The following is a 12976-nucleotide window of genomic DNA, read 5'->3' as shown; positions in this document are numbered from 1 at the left end:
ATAAAAAAACAAAAGCCAACAGTATGCTGCCTACAAGAATTTGGGTCTATATTTTAGACCCAAAGACACCTCCAGATTTAAAGTGAGCGGGTGGAAAACAATTTACCATGCTAATGGGCATCAGAAGAAAGTTGGGGTGGCAATCCTTATATCAGATCAATTAGATTTTAAGCCAAAGACTATAATAAGAGATGAGGAAGGACACTATGTCATACTCAAAGGGTCTGTCCAACAAGAAGATCTAACAATTTTAAATATCTATGCCCCTAATGTGGAAGCAGCCAACTAAATAAACCAATTAATTACAAAATCAATCAAAGAAACACATCAACAATAATACAATAATAGTAGGGGACTTTAACACTCCCCTCGCTGAAATGGACAGATAATCCAGGCAAAAGATCAACAAGGAAATAAAGGCCTTAAATGACACACTGGACCAGATGGACATCACAGATGTATTCAGAACTTTTCATCCCAAAGCAACAGAATACACATTCTTCTCTAGTGCACATGGAACATTCTCCAGAATAGATCATATCCGGGGTCCTAAATCAGGTCTCAACCGGTATCAAAAGATTGGGATCACTCCCTGCATATTTTCAGACCACAATGCTCTGAAGCTAGAACTCAATCACAAGAGGAAAGCTGGAAATAACCCAAATACATGGAGACTAAACAGCATCCTTCTAAAGAATGAATGGGTCAACCAGGAAATTACAGAAGAATTGAAAAAATTCATGTAAATAAATGATAATGAAAACACAATGGTTCAAAATCTGTGGGACACAGCAAAGGCAGTCCTGAGAGGAAAATACAATGGTACAAGCCTTTCTCAAGAAACAAGAAAGGTCTCAAATACACAACCTAACCCTACACATAAAGGAGCTGGAGAAAGAACAAGAAAGAAACCCTAAACCCAGCAGGAGAAGAGAAATCATAAAGATCAGAGCAGAAATCAATGAAATAGAAACCAAAAAAAAAAAAAAAAAAAAAACAATAGAACAAATCAATGAAACTAGGAGCTGGTTCTTTGAAAGAATCAATAAGATTGATAAACCCCTGGCCAGACTTATCAAAAAGAAAAGAGAAAGGACCCAAATAAATAAAATTATGAATGAAAGAGGAGAGATCACAACACCAAAGAAATACAGACAATTATAAGAACATACTATGAGCAACTCTACACCAACAAATTTGACAATCTGGAAGAAATGGATGCATTCCTAGAGACATATAAACTACCACAACTGAACCAGGAAGAAATAGAAAACCTGAACAGGCCCATAACCAGTAAGGAGATTGAAACAGTCATCAAAAATCTCCAAACAAACAAAAGCCCAGGCCCAGGCGGCTTCCCAGGAGAATTCTATCAAACATTTAAAGAAGAACTAATTCCTATTCTCCTAAAACTGTTCCAAAAAATAGAAATGGAAGGAAAACTTCCAAACTCATTTTATGAGGCCAGCATCATCTTGATCCCAAAATCAGACAAGGATCCCGTCAAAAAAGAGAACTACCGACCAATATCCTTGATGAACACAGATGCGAAAATTCTCACCTAAATACTAGCCAATAGGATTCAACAGTACATTAAAAGGATTATTCACCACGACCAAGTGGGATTTATTCCCGGGCTGCAAGGTTGGTTCAACATCAGCAAATCAATCAATGTGCTACAACACATTAATAAAAGAAAGAACAAGAACCATATGATTCAATAGATGCTGAAAAAGCATCGGACAAAGTACAGCATCCCTTCCTGATCAAAACTCTTCAAAGTGTAGGGATAGAGGGCACATAACTCAATATAATCAAAGCCATCTATGAAAAAGCCACTGCAAATATCATTCTCAATGGAGAAAAACTGAAAGCTTTTCTGCTAAGTTCAGGAACATGGCAGGGATGTCCATTATCACCACTGCTATTCAACATAGTACTAGAAGTCCTAGCCTCAGCAATCAGACAAGAAAAAGAAATGAAAGGCATCCAAATTGGCAAAGAAGAAGTCAAACTATCAGTCTTAGCAGATGATATGAAACTATATGTGGAAAACTCCAAAACTGCTAGAATTTGTACAGGAATTCAGTAGAGTATCAGGATATAAAATCAATGCACAAAAATCAGTTCCATTTCTCTACACCAACAACAAGACAGAAGAGAAATTAAGGAGTCAATCCCATTTATAATTGCACCCAAAACGATAAGATACCTAGGAATAAACCTAACCAAAGAGGCTAAGAATCTATACTCAGAAAACTATAAAGTACTCATGAAAGAAATTGAGGAAGACACAAAGAAATGGAAAAATCTTCCATGCTCCTGGATTGGAAGAACAAATATTGTGAAAATGTCTATGCTACCTAAAGCAATCTACACATTTAATGCAATCCCTATCAAAATCCAATCCATTTTTTCAAAGAAATGGAAGAAATCATCCTAAAATTTATATGGAACCAGAAAAGACCTCGAATTGCCAAAGGAATACTGAAAAAGAAAGCCAAAGTTGATGGCATCCCAATTCCGGACTTCAAGCTCTATTACAAAGCTGTCATCATCAAGACAGCATGGTACTGGCACAAAAACAGACACATAGATCAATGGAACAGAATAGAGAGCCCAGAAATAGACCCTCAACTCTATGGTCAAGTAATCTTCGACAAAGCAGGAAAGAATGATCAATGGAAAAAAGACAGTCTCTTCAATAAATGGTGTTGGGAAAATTGGACAGCCACATGCAGAAAAATGAAATTGGACCATTTCCTTGCACCACAGATGAAAATAGACTCAAAATGGATGAAGGACCTCAATGTGAGAAAGGAATCCATCAAAATCCTTGAGGAGAACACAGTCAGCAACCTCTTCGACCTCAGCCACAGCAACGTCTTTGCCAAAGGCAAGGGAAGCAAGGGCAAAAATGAAGTACTGGGATTTCATCAAGATCAAAAACTTTCACACAGCAAAGGAAACAGTTAACAAAACCAAGACAACTGACAGAATGGGAGAAGATATTTGCAAACGACATATCAGATAAAGGGCTAGTGTCCAAAATTTGACTGAACACCCATAAAACATATAATTCAATCAAGAAATGGGCAGAATACATGAACAGACATTTCTGCAAAGAAGACATCCAGATGGCCAACAGACACATGAAAAAGTGCTCCACATCACTCGGCATCAGGGAAATACAAATCAAAAGCACAATGAGATATCACCTCATACCAGTCAGAATGGCTAAAATTAACAAGTCAGATAATGATAGATGCTGGTGAGGATGTGGAGAAAGGGAAACCCTCCTACACTGTTGGTGGGAATGCAAGGTGGTGCAACCACTCTGGAAAACAGCATGGAGTTTCCTCAAAAAGTTGAAAATAGGGGCACCTGGGTGGCTCAGAGGGTTAAGCCTCTGCCTTTGGCTCGGGTCATGATCTCAGGGTCCTGGGATCGAGCCCCATATCGGGCTCTCTGCTAAGCGGGGAGCCTGTTTCCCTCTCTCTCTGCCTGTCTCTCTGCCTACTTGTGATCTCTGTCAAATAAAAAAAAAAATTAAAAAAAAATGTTGAAAATAGAACTACCCTATGACTCAGCAATTGCACTACTGGGTATTTACCCTAAAGATACAAACATAGTGATCCGAAGGGGCATGTGCACCTGAATGTTTATAGCAGCAATGTCTACAATAGCGAAACTATGGAAAGAACCTAAATGTCCATCAACAGATGAATGGATAAAGAAGAAGTGGTATATATACACAAATGGAATACTATGCAGCCATCAAAAGAAATGAAATCTTGCCATTTGTGATGACGTGGATGGAACTAGAGGGTATCATGCTTAGTGAAATAAGTAAATTGGAGAAAGACAACTATCATACGATCTCCCTGATATGAGGAAGTGGAGATGCAACATGGGGGGCTTGGGGGGTAGGAAAAGAATACATGAAACAAGATGGGAATGGGAGGTAGAAAAACCATAAGAGACTCTTAATGTCACAAAACAAACTGAGGGTGGTTGGGGGAGGCAGGTAGGGAGAAGGTTATGGACATTGGAGAGGCTATGTGCTATTGTGAGTGCTGTGAAGTGTGTAAACCTGGCGATTCATAGACCTGTACCCCTGGGGATAAAAATACATTGTATATTTATAAAAAAATAAAAAATAAATCAAAAATTAAAAAAAAAAGAAAAGGAGGGATGGAAATGGCAGAAGAGTATTCAAAACTCTTCTAGTTGGGAATTTTCTAAAGCTGATAAAAGGCAGCATTCCATAGTTCCAAAAGCTTATTAGTCTACTGCAAGAAGGATAAATATAAACATTAAACTAAAACTACTGAAAGTCAAAAACAAGGAGAAAATCATAAACCAGCTAGAGCTGAAACAGCATTTCCTTGAAAAAAGCAATGATTTTGATAGCTGACTTTTTAGCCAGAATAACTGAAGCTAGAAGAAAATGTTCAAAAATTTCATCCTACTCTATTTTCATGCATATATATGTACATATATTTTGCATATGTTTTAAACATAATTTAAAATAGGGTAAGTATATTGTTAGTGATTTAATAACGCATCAGGAAAGTATGCATAAATCTTCTTTACTTTTTTAACTTTATTGTTACTGAGGTATAATTGATATACAAGGAATTACACACATTTAATATATATGTCTTAATGAGTTTGGACATATGCATATATCCATGATATCATCACTACAATGCAGGTATGACATATATTCATCATATCCCATATTCCTTGTGTGTAGGGTGGCTTTTTTTTTTTTTTTTTTGGTAGGAGCACTTAACATGAGATTTATCCTCTTTATGTATTTTAAAGTTTACAATATTGTATTGTTAACTATAGGTACTCTGTTGTACAGTAGATCTCTAGAATTTATTTGTCTTGCATAACAGAAACTTTATATCCAATGAAAAACAATTCCCCCTTTCTTCCTCCACCCAGACCTTGGGAGTCACCATTCTAGTCTCTGCATCTATGAGTTTAACTATTTATGATATAAATGGAATATAAATAGGATTTATAAGATATAAATTCCATTACATGAAATCATGAATTACTTATCCTTCTGTGACTGGCTTATTTTACTTAGCATAATATCCTCTAGGTTCATCCATGTTGTTGCTAATGGAAAGATTTCCTTCCTTTTAAATATAACATTCTGTTGCATATATATACCACATTACCGTATCCATTCATCTGTTGATGGACATTTGGGTTGTTTCCATATCTAGCTCATTATGAATAGTTTTGACGTGAATAAGGGAGTACAGATATCTCTTCAAGATCCTTATTTCAATTCTTTTGATATATACATGACAGTGGGATTGCTGGATCATATGGTAGTTCTATTTTTAATTTTTTGAGGACTCTAAATGTTCTCCATAGTGGCTGCATCAGTGTACATTTCTGCCAAGAGTGTACAGGGATTCTAATTTTTCTATATTCTCCTCAACACTTACCTTTTTGATTTTTTGATAATACCCATACTAACAGGTAGGAGGCAATATCTAATGTGGGCTTCATCTGCATTTCCCTAATGATTAGTGCAATTGAGCAACTTTTAATACACATAGTGGTCATTTGCATGACCTCTTTGGAAAAATGTCTAATAAGTCCTTTGCCCATTTTTTGGATTTTTTTTGCTATTGAGTTGTGAAGATTTATATATATATTTGGATATTATCCTCTTACCAGGTAGTTGACTTAGAAATATTTTCTCCCATTCTGGAAATGCCTTTTCACTTTATTATTTCCTTTGCTATGCAGAATGTTTTAGTTTGATTTAGTCCTATTTATTTATTTTCATTTTTGTTGCCTGTGCTTCTGGTGTCATACAAAAAAAATCATTTCCTTAGTCCTACTTACTTACTTTCATTTTTGTTACCTGTGCTTCTAGTGTCATATAAAAAATCATTCCTAAGACCAATGTCCTTATATTTTCTTCTATGAATTTTATAGTTTCAGTTCTTACATTTAAGTCTTTAATGCATTTGAGTTTGTTTTTATGTACAGTGTATGGTAAGGGTCAATTTCATTCTTTTACATGTGTATATCAAATTTTGCCAACATCATTTGTTGAAGAGATCATCCTTTTCCCATTGTATGTTCTTGACATCCTTGTCAAAGATCTTTTGACCATATATATTTGGATTTATTTCTGGACTCTATTTTGTTCCATTAGTCTATATGTCTTTCATGATACTGATACAATACTGTTTTAATTACTGTACCCTTATAATGTATTCTAAAATTATGAAATGTGATGCCTCTGACTTATTTTTCCCCCCTCAAGTTTATTTTGATGATTCAGGGTATTTTGTGATTCCATATGAATTTTGGGATTGACTTTTGTTTCTGTAAAAAATGCCATCAGATTTTGATAAGAATTGCAATGAACCTATAGATCACTTTGGATACTTTTGATATCTTATTAGTAATTATTCTTTTAATCTATGAACATAGCATTCCTTTACATTATTTGTGTCTGATGTAATTTTGTTCGTGTTTTTTCTTTTTTTAACTTTAACCTGGACTATCACTTTATTTATTTATTTTTTTGGATGTTTATCTAAAATTTTATTTCTTTTTCTTTTTAAGGTTATGTTAGTCACCATACAGTACATGATTAGTTTTTGATGTAGTGTTCCATGATTCATTGTTTGCATATAATACCCAGTGCCCCATGCAATACATGCCCTCCTTAATACTCATCGCTGGACTCACCCATCCCCACCCTCCCCAAAACTCTCAGTTTGATTCTTGGGGTCCATAGTCTGTCATGCTCTCCCTCTCATTCCCACCCCCCCTTCATTTTCCTCTTCCTTCTCCTAAGTCCTCTATGCTATGAGTGATTTATACTTTTTAGTGAAGAGATCTTTCACCTCCTTGGTTAAGTTTATACCTAAATATTTTATTCTTTTTGATGCTATTACAAATGAGATTGTCCTAATTATCTTTTCAGATACTTACTTAATGTATAGAAATACATTTTTTTGAAAAACAACTATTTATGTTGATCTTATATCCTCCAACTTTGCTGTTACTGTTTGTTAGTTCTAACAGTTTCTTTTATATGTGTTAAAAGAAATATCATATATTTTAGGCAGACAAAAAATCTAAACTTGGGAGACTTGAAGATGTAACAGGTCATGAAGCATACTAGAAAGGATAATGTGTGGGTAGATATAAATAAAATATCTACTCTATCTAAAAATAATTATAAAATCTATTATATATGTATGTATATATATATGACTAAAATGCATGATAATCATAACATAAAGTGTTGGGAATGGTAAATGTATTTGAATATTTTAAGGCTCTTATGCTATTAAGAGTTGTAAAAATTAAAAATGTATTTTATGTTCTCTGGGATAAAGACTAGCAAAATAGTGCACAAGTCAGTGTTAATAGAGGAAAACCTGATTTTAAAAAAAGGCAAGAACAGAGAAAAATAATATATAATATGTGGTCTGGATAGAAACTAAATATTAAAGTTGTATATACAAACTCAACTGTATAAGTAACTGCATTGGATATATAGGTACTAAATACTTCAGGTGAAATACTAACATTTCAATCTCATTACTAGATATGGTCTATTTATGCTGTCAATTTCTTCATGATTCAGTTTTAGAAGTTTATAGTTTTCCAGGAATGCATCCATCTCATCTAGGTTGCTTAACTTACTGGCATTTTAACTGTTGATAATAATTTCTGATGATTGTTTCTATTTTCTTGGTGTTAGTCGGGTTCTCTTCCCCTTTCATTCATAATTTATTAATTTGGGTCCTCTCTCTTTTCTTTTGGATTAGTATGGCCAGTGGTTTATTGTTCTTATTGATTCTTCCAAAGAACCAGCTTCTAGTTTTGTTGATGTGTTCTGCTGTATCTGTAGTTTCTAACTCATTGATCTCTGCTCTAATCTTGATTATTTCTCTTCTTGGGCAGGGGCTTGGCTTAATTTGGGGTTGATTTTCCAGTTCTTTAGATGTAAAGAATGTTGGTATATTCAGGATTTTTTCAGTTTTTTTGAGTGAGAGGATGGCTATATATTCCACCCCCCCAACTCCCCAGGGACCACCTTTGCCATATCCCATAGGTTTTGGACTGATGTGTCTTCATTCTTGTTGGTTTCCATGAATTGTTTAAGTTCTTCTTTGATTTCTTGGTTGATCCAAACATTCTTGAGCAGGATGGTCTTTAGCTTCCAAGTGTTTGAATTCCTCCCAAATTTTTTCTTGTGGTTGAGTTTCAGTTCCAAAGCATTGTGAGAATATGCAGGGAATAATCTCAATCATTTGGTATTGGTTGAGCCCTAATTTGTGACCCAGTATGTGGTCTTCCCTGGAGAAAATTCCATGTGTGCTCGAGAAGGATGAGTATTCTGTTGTTTTAGGGTGGAGAGTTCTGTATATATCTATGAGGTCCATCTGGTCCAATGTGTCATTCAAAGCTCTTGTTTCTTTATTGATTTTCTGCTTGGATGATCTATTACTGAGAGTGGCTTGGTAAGATCCCCTACAATTAATGTATTCATATCAGTATGACTGTTTATTTTAGTTAACAGTTGACTTATATAGTTGGCTGCTCCCATATTGGGGGCATGAATATTTACAACTGTTAGATCTTCTTGATGGATAGAACTTTAATAATGATGTAGGGTCCTTCTGTATCTCTGACTACTATCTTTAGCTTAAAATCTAACTTATCTGATATGAGAATCACTACCCCAGCTTTCTTTTGAGGCCCGTTGGCATGTAAGATGGTTCTCCATCCCTTCATTTTCAGTCTGGATATATCTTTAGGTTCCAAATGTGTCTCTTGTAGACAGCATATGGGTGGGTCCTGTCGTTTTATCCAGTCTGCAACCCTGTGCCATTTTTTGGGAACATTTAGGTCATTTATGATGAGAGTGATTATTGAAAGATAAGTTTTTATTGACATCATGTTGCCTGTGAAGTCCTTGCTTCTATAGATTGTCTCTATAAATTTCTGTTGAATGTCACTCTTGGGTTCTTTTTTCTTTTATAGAATCCCCCTCAATATTTCTTGTAGTGCCACCTACTCTTTTAAACCTTGCCAGTCTTAGAAGTTCTTTATCTCTCCAACCATTTCGAATGTCAGCCTTGCTGGATAGAGTATTCTTGGTTGCATGTTCTTCTTATTTAGTATCCTGAATATGTCTTGCCAGCCCTTTCTGGCTTGCCAGTTTTCTGTGGACAGGTCTGACGTTATTCTGATGGTCTTTCCTCTGTACGTAAGGCATCTCTTCCCCCTAGCGGCCCTTAAGACCTTCTGTCTGAAATTTTGTGATTTGTGAATTTCACAATTAAGTATCTGAAAAGCTTCTGCACAGCAAAGGAAACAGTCAACAAAGCAAAGTGGCAACTCACGGAATGGGAGAAGATATTCACAAATGACACTACAGACAAAGGGCTGATATCCAAGATCTATAAAGAATCCTCAACTGAACACTCAAAAACCAGATAATCACGTCAAAAAATGGGCAGAAGGCATGAACAGACACTTCTCCAATGAAGACATACAAATGTCTAACAGACAAATGAAAAAGTGTTTATTATCATTAGCCATCAGGGAGATTCAAAACAAAACCATATTGAGACACCACCTTATACCAGTTAGAATGTCCAAAATTAACAAGACAAGAAACAACAAGTGCTGGAGAGGATGCAAAGAAAGGGAACCCTCTTACACTGTTGGTGGGAATGCAAGTTGGTGTAGCCACTTTGGAAAACAGTGTGGAGATTCCTCAAAAAATTAAAAAGAGAGCTACCCTATGACCCTGCAAATGCACTACTGGGTATTTACCCCAAAGATACAAATGCAGTGAAAAGAAGGGCCAGATGTACCCCAAAGTTCATAGCAGCAATGGCCACAGTCGCCAAACTGTGGGAAGGGCCAAGATGTCCTTCAACAGACGAATGGATAAAGAAGATATAGTCCATATATACAATGGAATATTATGCCTCCATCAGAAAGGATGAATACCCAACTTTTGTATCAACATGGAAGGGACTGGAAGAGGTTATGCCGAGTGAAATAAGTCAAGCAGAGAGAGTCAATTATCATATGGTTTTGCTTATTTGTGGAGCATAAGGAATAACACAGAGGACATGGGGAAATGGAGAGGAGAAGGGAGTTGGGGCAAATTGGAGGGGGAGACAAACCATGAGAGACTGTGGACTCTGAGAAACAAACTGAGGGTTTTGGAGGGGAGAGGGGTGGGAGGTTGAGTGAGCTTGGTGATGGGTATTATGGATGGCACCTATTGCATGGAGCATTGGGTGTGGTACATAAACAATGAATCTTGGAACACTGAAAAAAATAAAATTAAATTTAAAAAGTAAATCAAATTCTTAGAAAAGTAAAAAATTAAGACAATACATAGGAAAAAATATAAATAGGATTAAAATAAAATGAAATTATTAAATATTTTAATTAAACAATAATAAATATACAAATACAAGATGTAACTCATACAATGTTTAGAGCAGAATTTATAGGCTTATAATTATATCTTGGAAAAGATTAAAGGCTGAAAAAAATCAATGATTTAATTTTTTAGCTTAAGAAGCTCAGAAAATAAAACAAATAGAAAATCAAATTTAAGGTAAATTTTACAAATATCGGGACAAAAATGGGATATTACTACAGATCTTACTTTGGACATTGAGAAGAATAAAAGAGGGTATTATGAATAATTTATGCCATTACGTTTTGTTATTTGGACAAAATGGGCAAATTCCTAGAAAATACAAGCTTCCAAAACTACCATGGAAGATATAAAAAGTCCTGTGTCTGGTATCTATTAAAGAAATGTGGTCAATTATTTTAAAAACTTTCCCACAAAAAAAGAAAAAAGTGAACTTATGATAAGCACTCAGTGTTGTATGGAAGTGTTGAATCACTATACTGTACACTTGGAATTAATATTACACTGGATGTTAACTATACTGGAATTTAAATAAAAAATTTAAAAAAGAAGATGGTGTTAAGTAGTGTGAAAGCAAAATTTTAAATGAGTGTACTAGTTTTTATAAATGCACATAGAAACAAAAAATTAATTTTACTTCAATTTCACAGATGAAAGAATGTAACAATTATATTATTGAATAAATAGGTGACTACAGAATTATATTGCAGTGTTCTTTGCCATTCTTCCAAAGTTTTAGTTTTCAAGGAAAGTATATAGATCTCTCTAAAAAAATGATTTGGCTTTCCATTGTTATTAATGATCTCCCTGATGATTTAGGTGTTCCTTGATGATCTCCCTGAAGATTTTAACAATGCTTTACATGAGTATAACATGGATGTTACAAAAGACTTTGCCTCCTTCCTACTAAATGTTTCCAAATTGGCTGATATGAGACAGGAATATCAACTCCCATTGTCAAAAATAAGTAAGTATATCTTAGCTCCACTGTGGAACAATTTAAAGAAAAAATAAAAGAATATTTTTTCCAGAGGAAGCGAAGAGCCTGGGAAGGATAAATATGCCTTTAAAAAAATCTGCTTTCCAAAGTAGGAAACTCTTGATTTTTAGAAGTCAAAAGGGCAGTGAAGAATAAGAATAAATGGAGTCATTTATAAACCATCTTGATTAAAGATTGCTTTTGGGGCAAACCTGGAAAGTGCAGTAAGGACATTTATGAAATGAAGAGAAATGAGAGACCTTTCTAACACTCATTTTCTGGGGAAATATGTATAGACTTGGAAGATTACCTGCACCCAAACTCTGGTTCTGCTATTCTTAGAAGGGAGACCTTGGGCAAGATTCCATATTATTTCAATAATCCATATTCATGCCTCAATTTTCTCAAAAGTTATATAAAAAAGAGAATAGCATTACAAACCTAGTTTGGGTGAGCTTTAAATAATTCAGTTAATATATGTGAATATCTTAAAACAGTACCTAGCACATAGTAAACGCATTAATCTTTGCTCTTATTTTTCATAAGCCATTGGATAGAAATTGAGGGGAAAATAAACAGGAAAAACTGACTGGGATAAAAGGAAAGGGTTGAGTAATGGGTAGCAATTTCCTAATTTTATTATACCCTAACATTTTCAATTGGAAAAAGGAAGCAGAGCCTATTACTTCCTGGGCCTATTAAAGTGGGAAGCAGCATGAACAAAAGCAAACAGTAACAGTGGATCACTGTGAGCATCCCAAAGGAGGCAAAATAGGAGTGCCTTCATTACAAATTAGAGTCACCTTTGAATGGACAATCTGGTGCTTTTTGAGAGCAGGAATAGAGGGGATGCCTAGGTGGCTCAGTTGGTTAAGGATCTGCCCTTCACTCAGGTCATAATCCCAGGAATTCAGGGATGGAGTCCCATGTTGGGCTCCCTGCTTAGTGTGGAGCCTGCTTCTCCCTCTGCCCCTCCTCCTGCTTGTGTGCAGTCTCTCTCTCTCAAATACATAAATAAAATCTTTAAAAAAAAAGAATAGAAATGGAAAAAATATTTCTTCTCATATGCCATTTCCAAACCCATTGACAGTAGCCTCTTTGGATACCCTCTCTGGAATGATTGTGAGGCCAGATCTAAGTTTGGTGGGAAAAGCATCAAGGTAATAACAATAATTCTGTGTTAAAAGAGCATGCAATTTAAAGGTAGTCTTTTATTACCTGTTGATCAAGGAACTAAAACATAATACCAAATTTCGTAATATTGATAACATTAACAGCTAACATTTATTGAATGTATGCTGTGCCAACATGTGCAACTCACTTTAGAAAAAAAAATACTTTATTTTTCAGAGAGAGAGCGAGAGCGAGCGCACACAAGCAGGGGGAGCTGGAGGCAGAGGGAAAAGCAGGCTCCCTACTAGACCAGGAGTCCAATGTGGGACTTGATCCCAGTCCCCGGGATCATGACCTGAGCCAAAGGGCAGAGGCTTAACTGACTGAGCCACCCAGGTGCCCCATGCTGTTCA

At 35.4% G+C, this 12976-nt stretch overlaps 1 protein-coding gene across 4 annotated transcripts in view; it reads left to right on the top strand.

Moving 5' to 3' along the window:
- Positions 1-12976, top strand: part of DDX60 (DExD/H-box helicase 60) — a 122729-nt gene that overhangs the window by 93762 nt on the left and 15991 nt on the right. For all 4 annotated transcript variants that reach the window (XM_045998166.1, XM_045998164.1, XM_045998163.1 and 1 more), the window contains one exon: positions 11291-11438. In XM_045998166.1, the coding sequence (XP_045854122.1) occupies positions 11291-11438 (148 nt within the window). The remainder of the gene's footprint in view (positions 1-11290; positions 11439-12976) is intronic.

The sequence above is a fragment of the Meles meles genome, chromosome 2 (assembly GCF_922984935.1).
Source record: "Meles meles chromosome 2, mMelMel3.1 paternal haplotype, whole genome shotgun sequence".
Classification (NCBI taxonomy): Eukaryota; Metazoa; Chordata; class Mammalia; order Carnivora; family Mustelidae; genus Meles; species Meles meles.
Note: the sequence above shows the minus strand (reverse complement) of the source record. Positions and strands in the feature narration are given on the sequence as shown.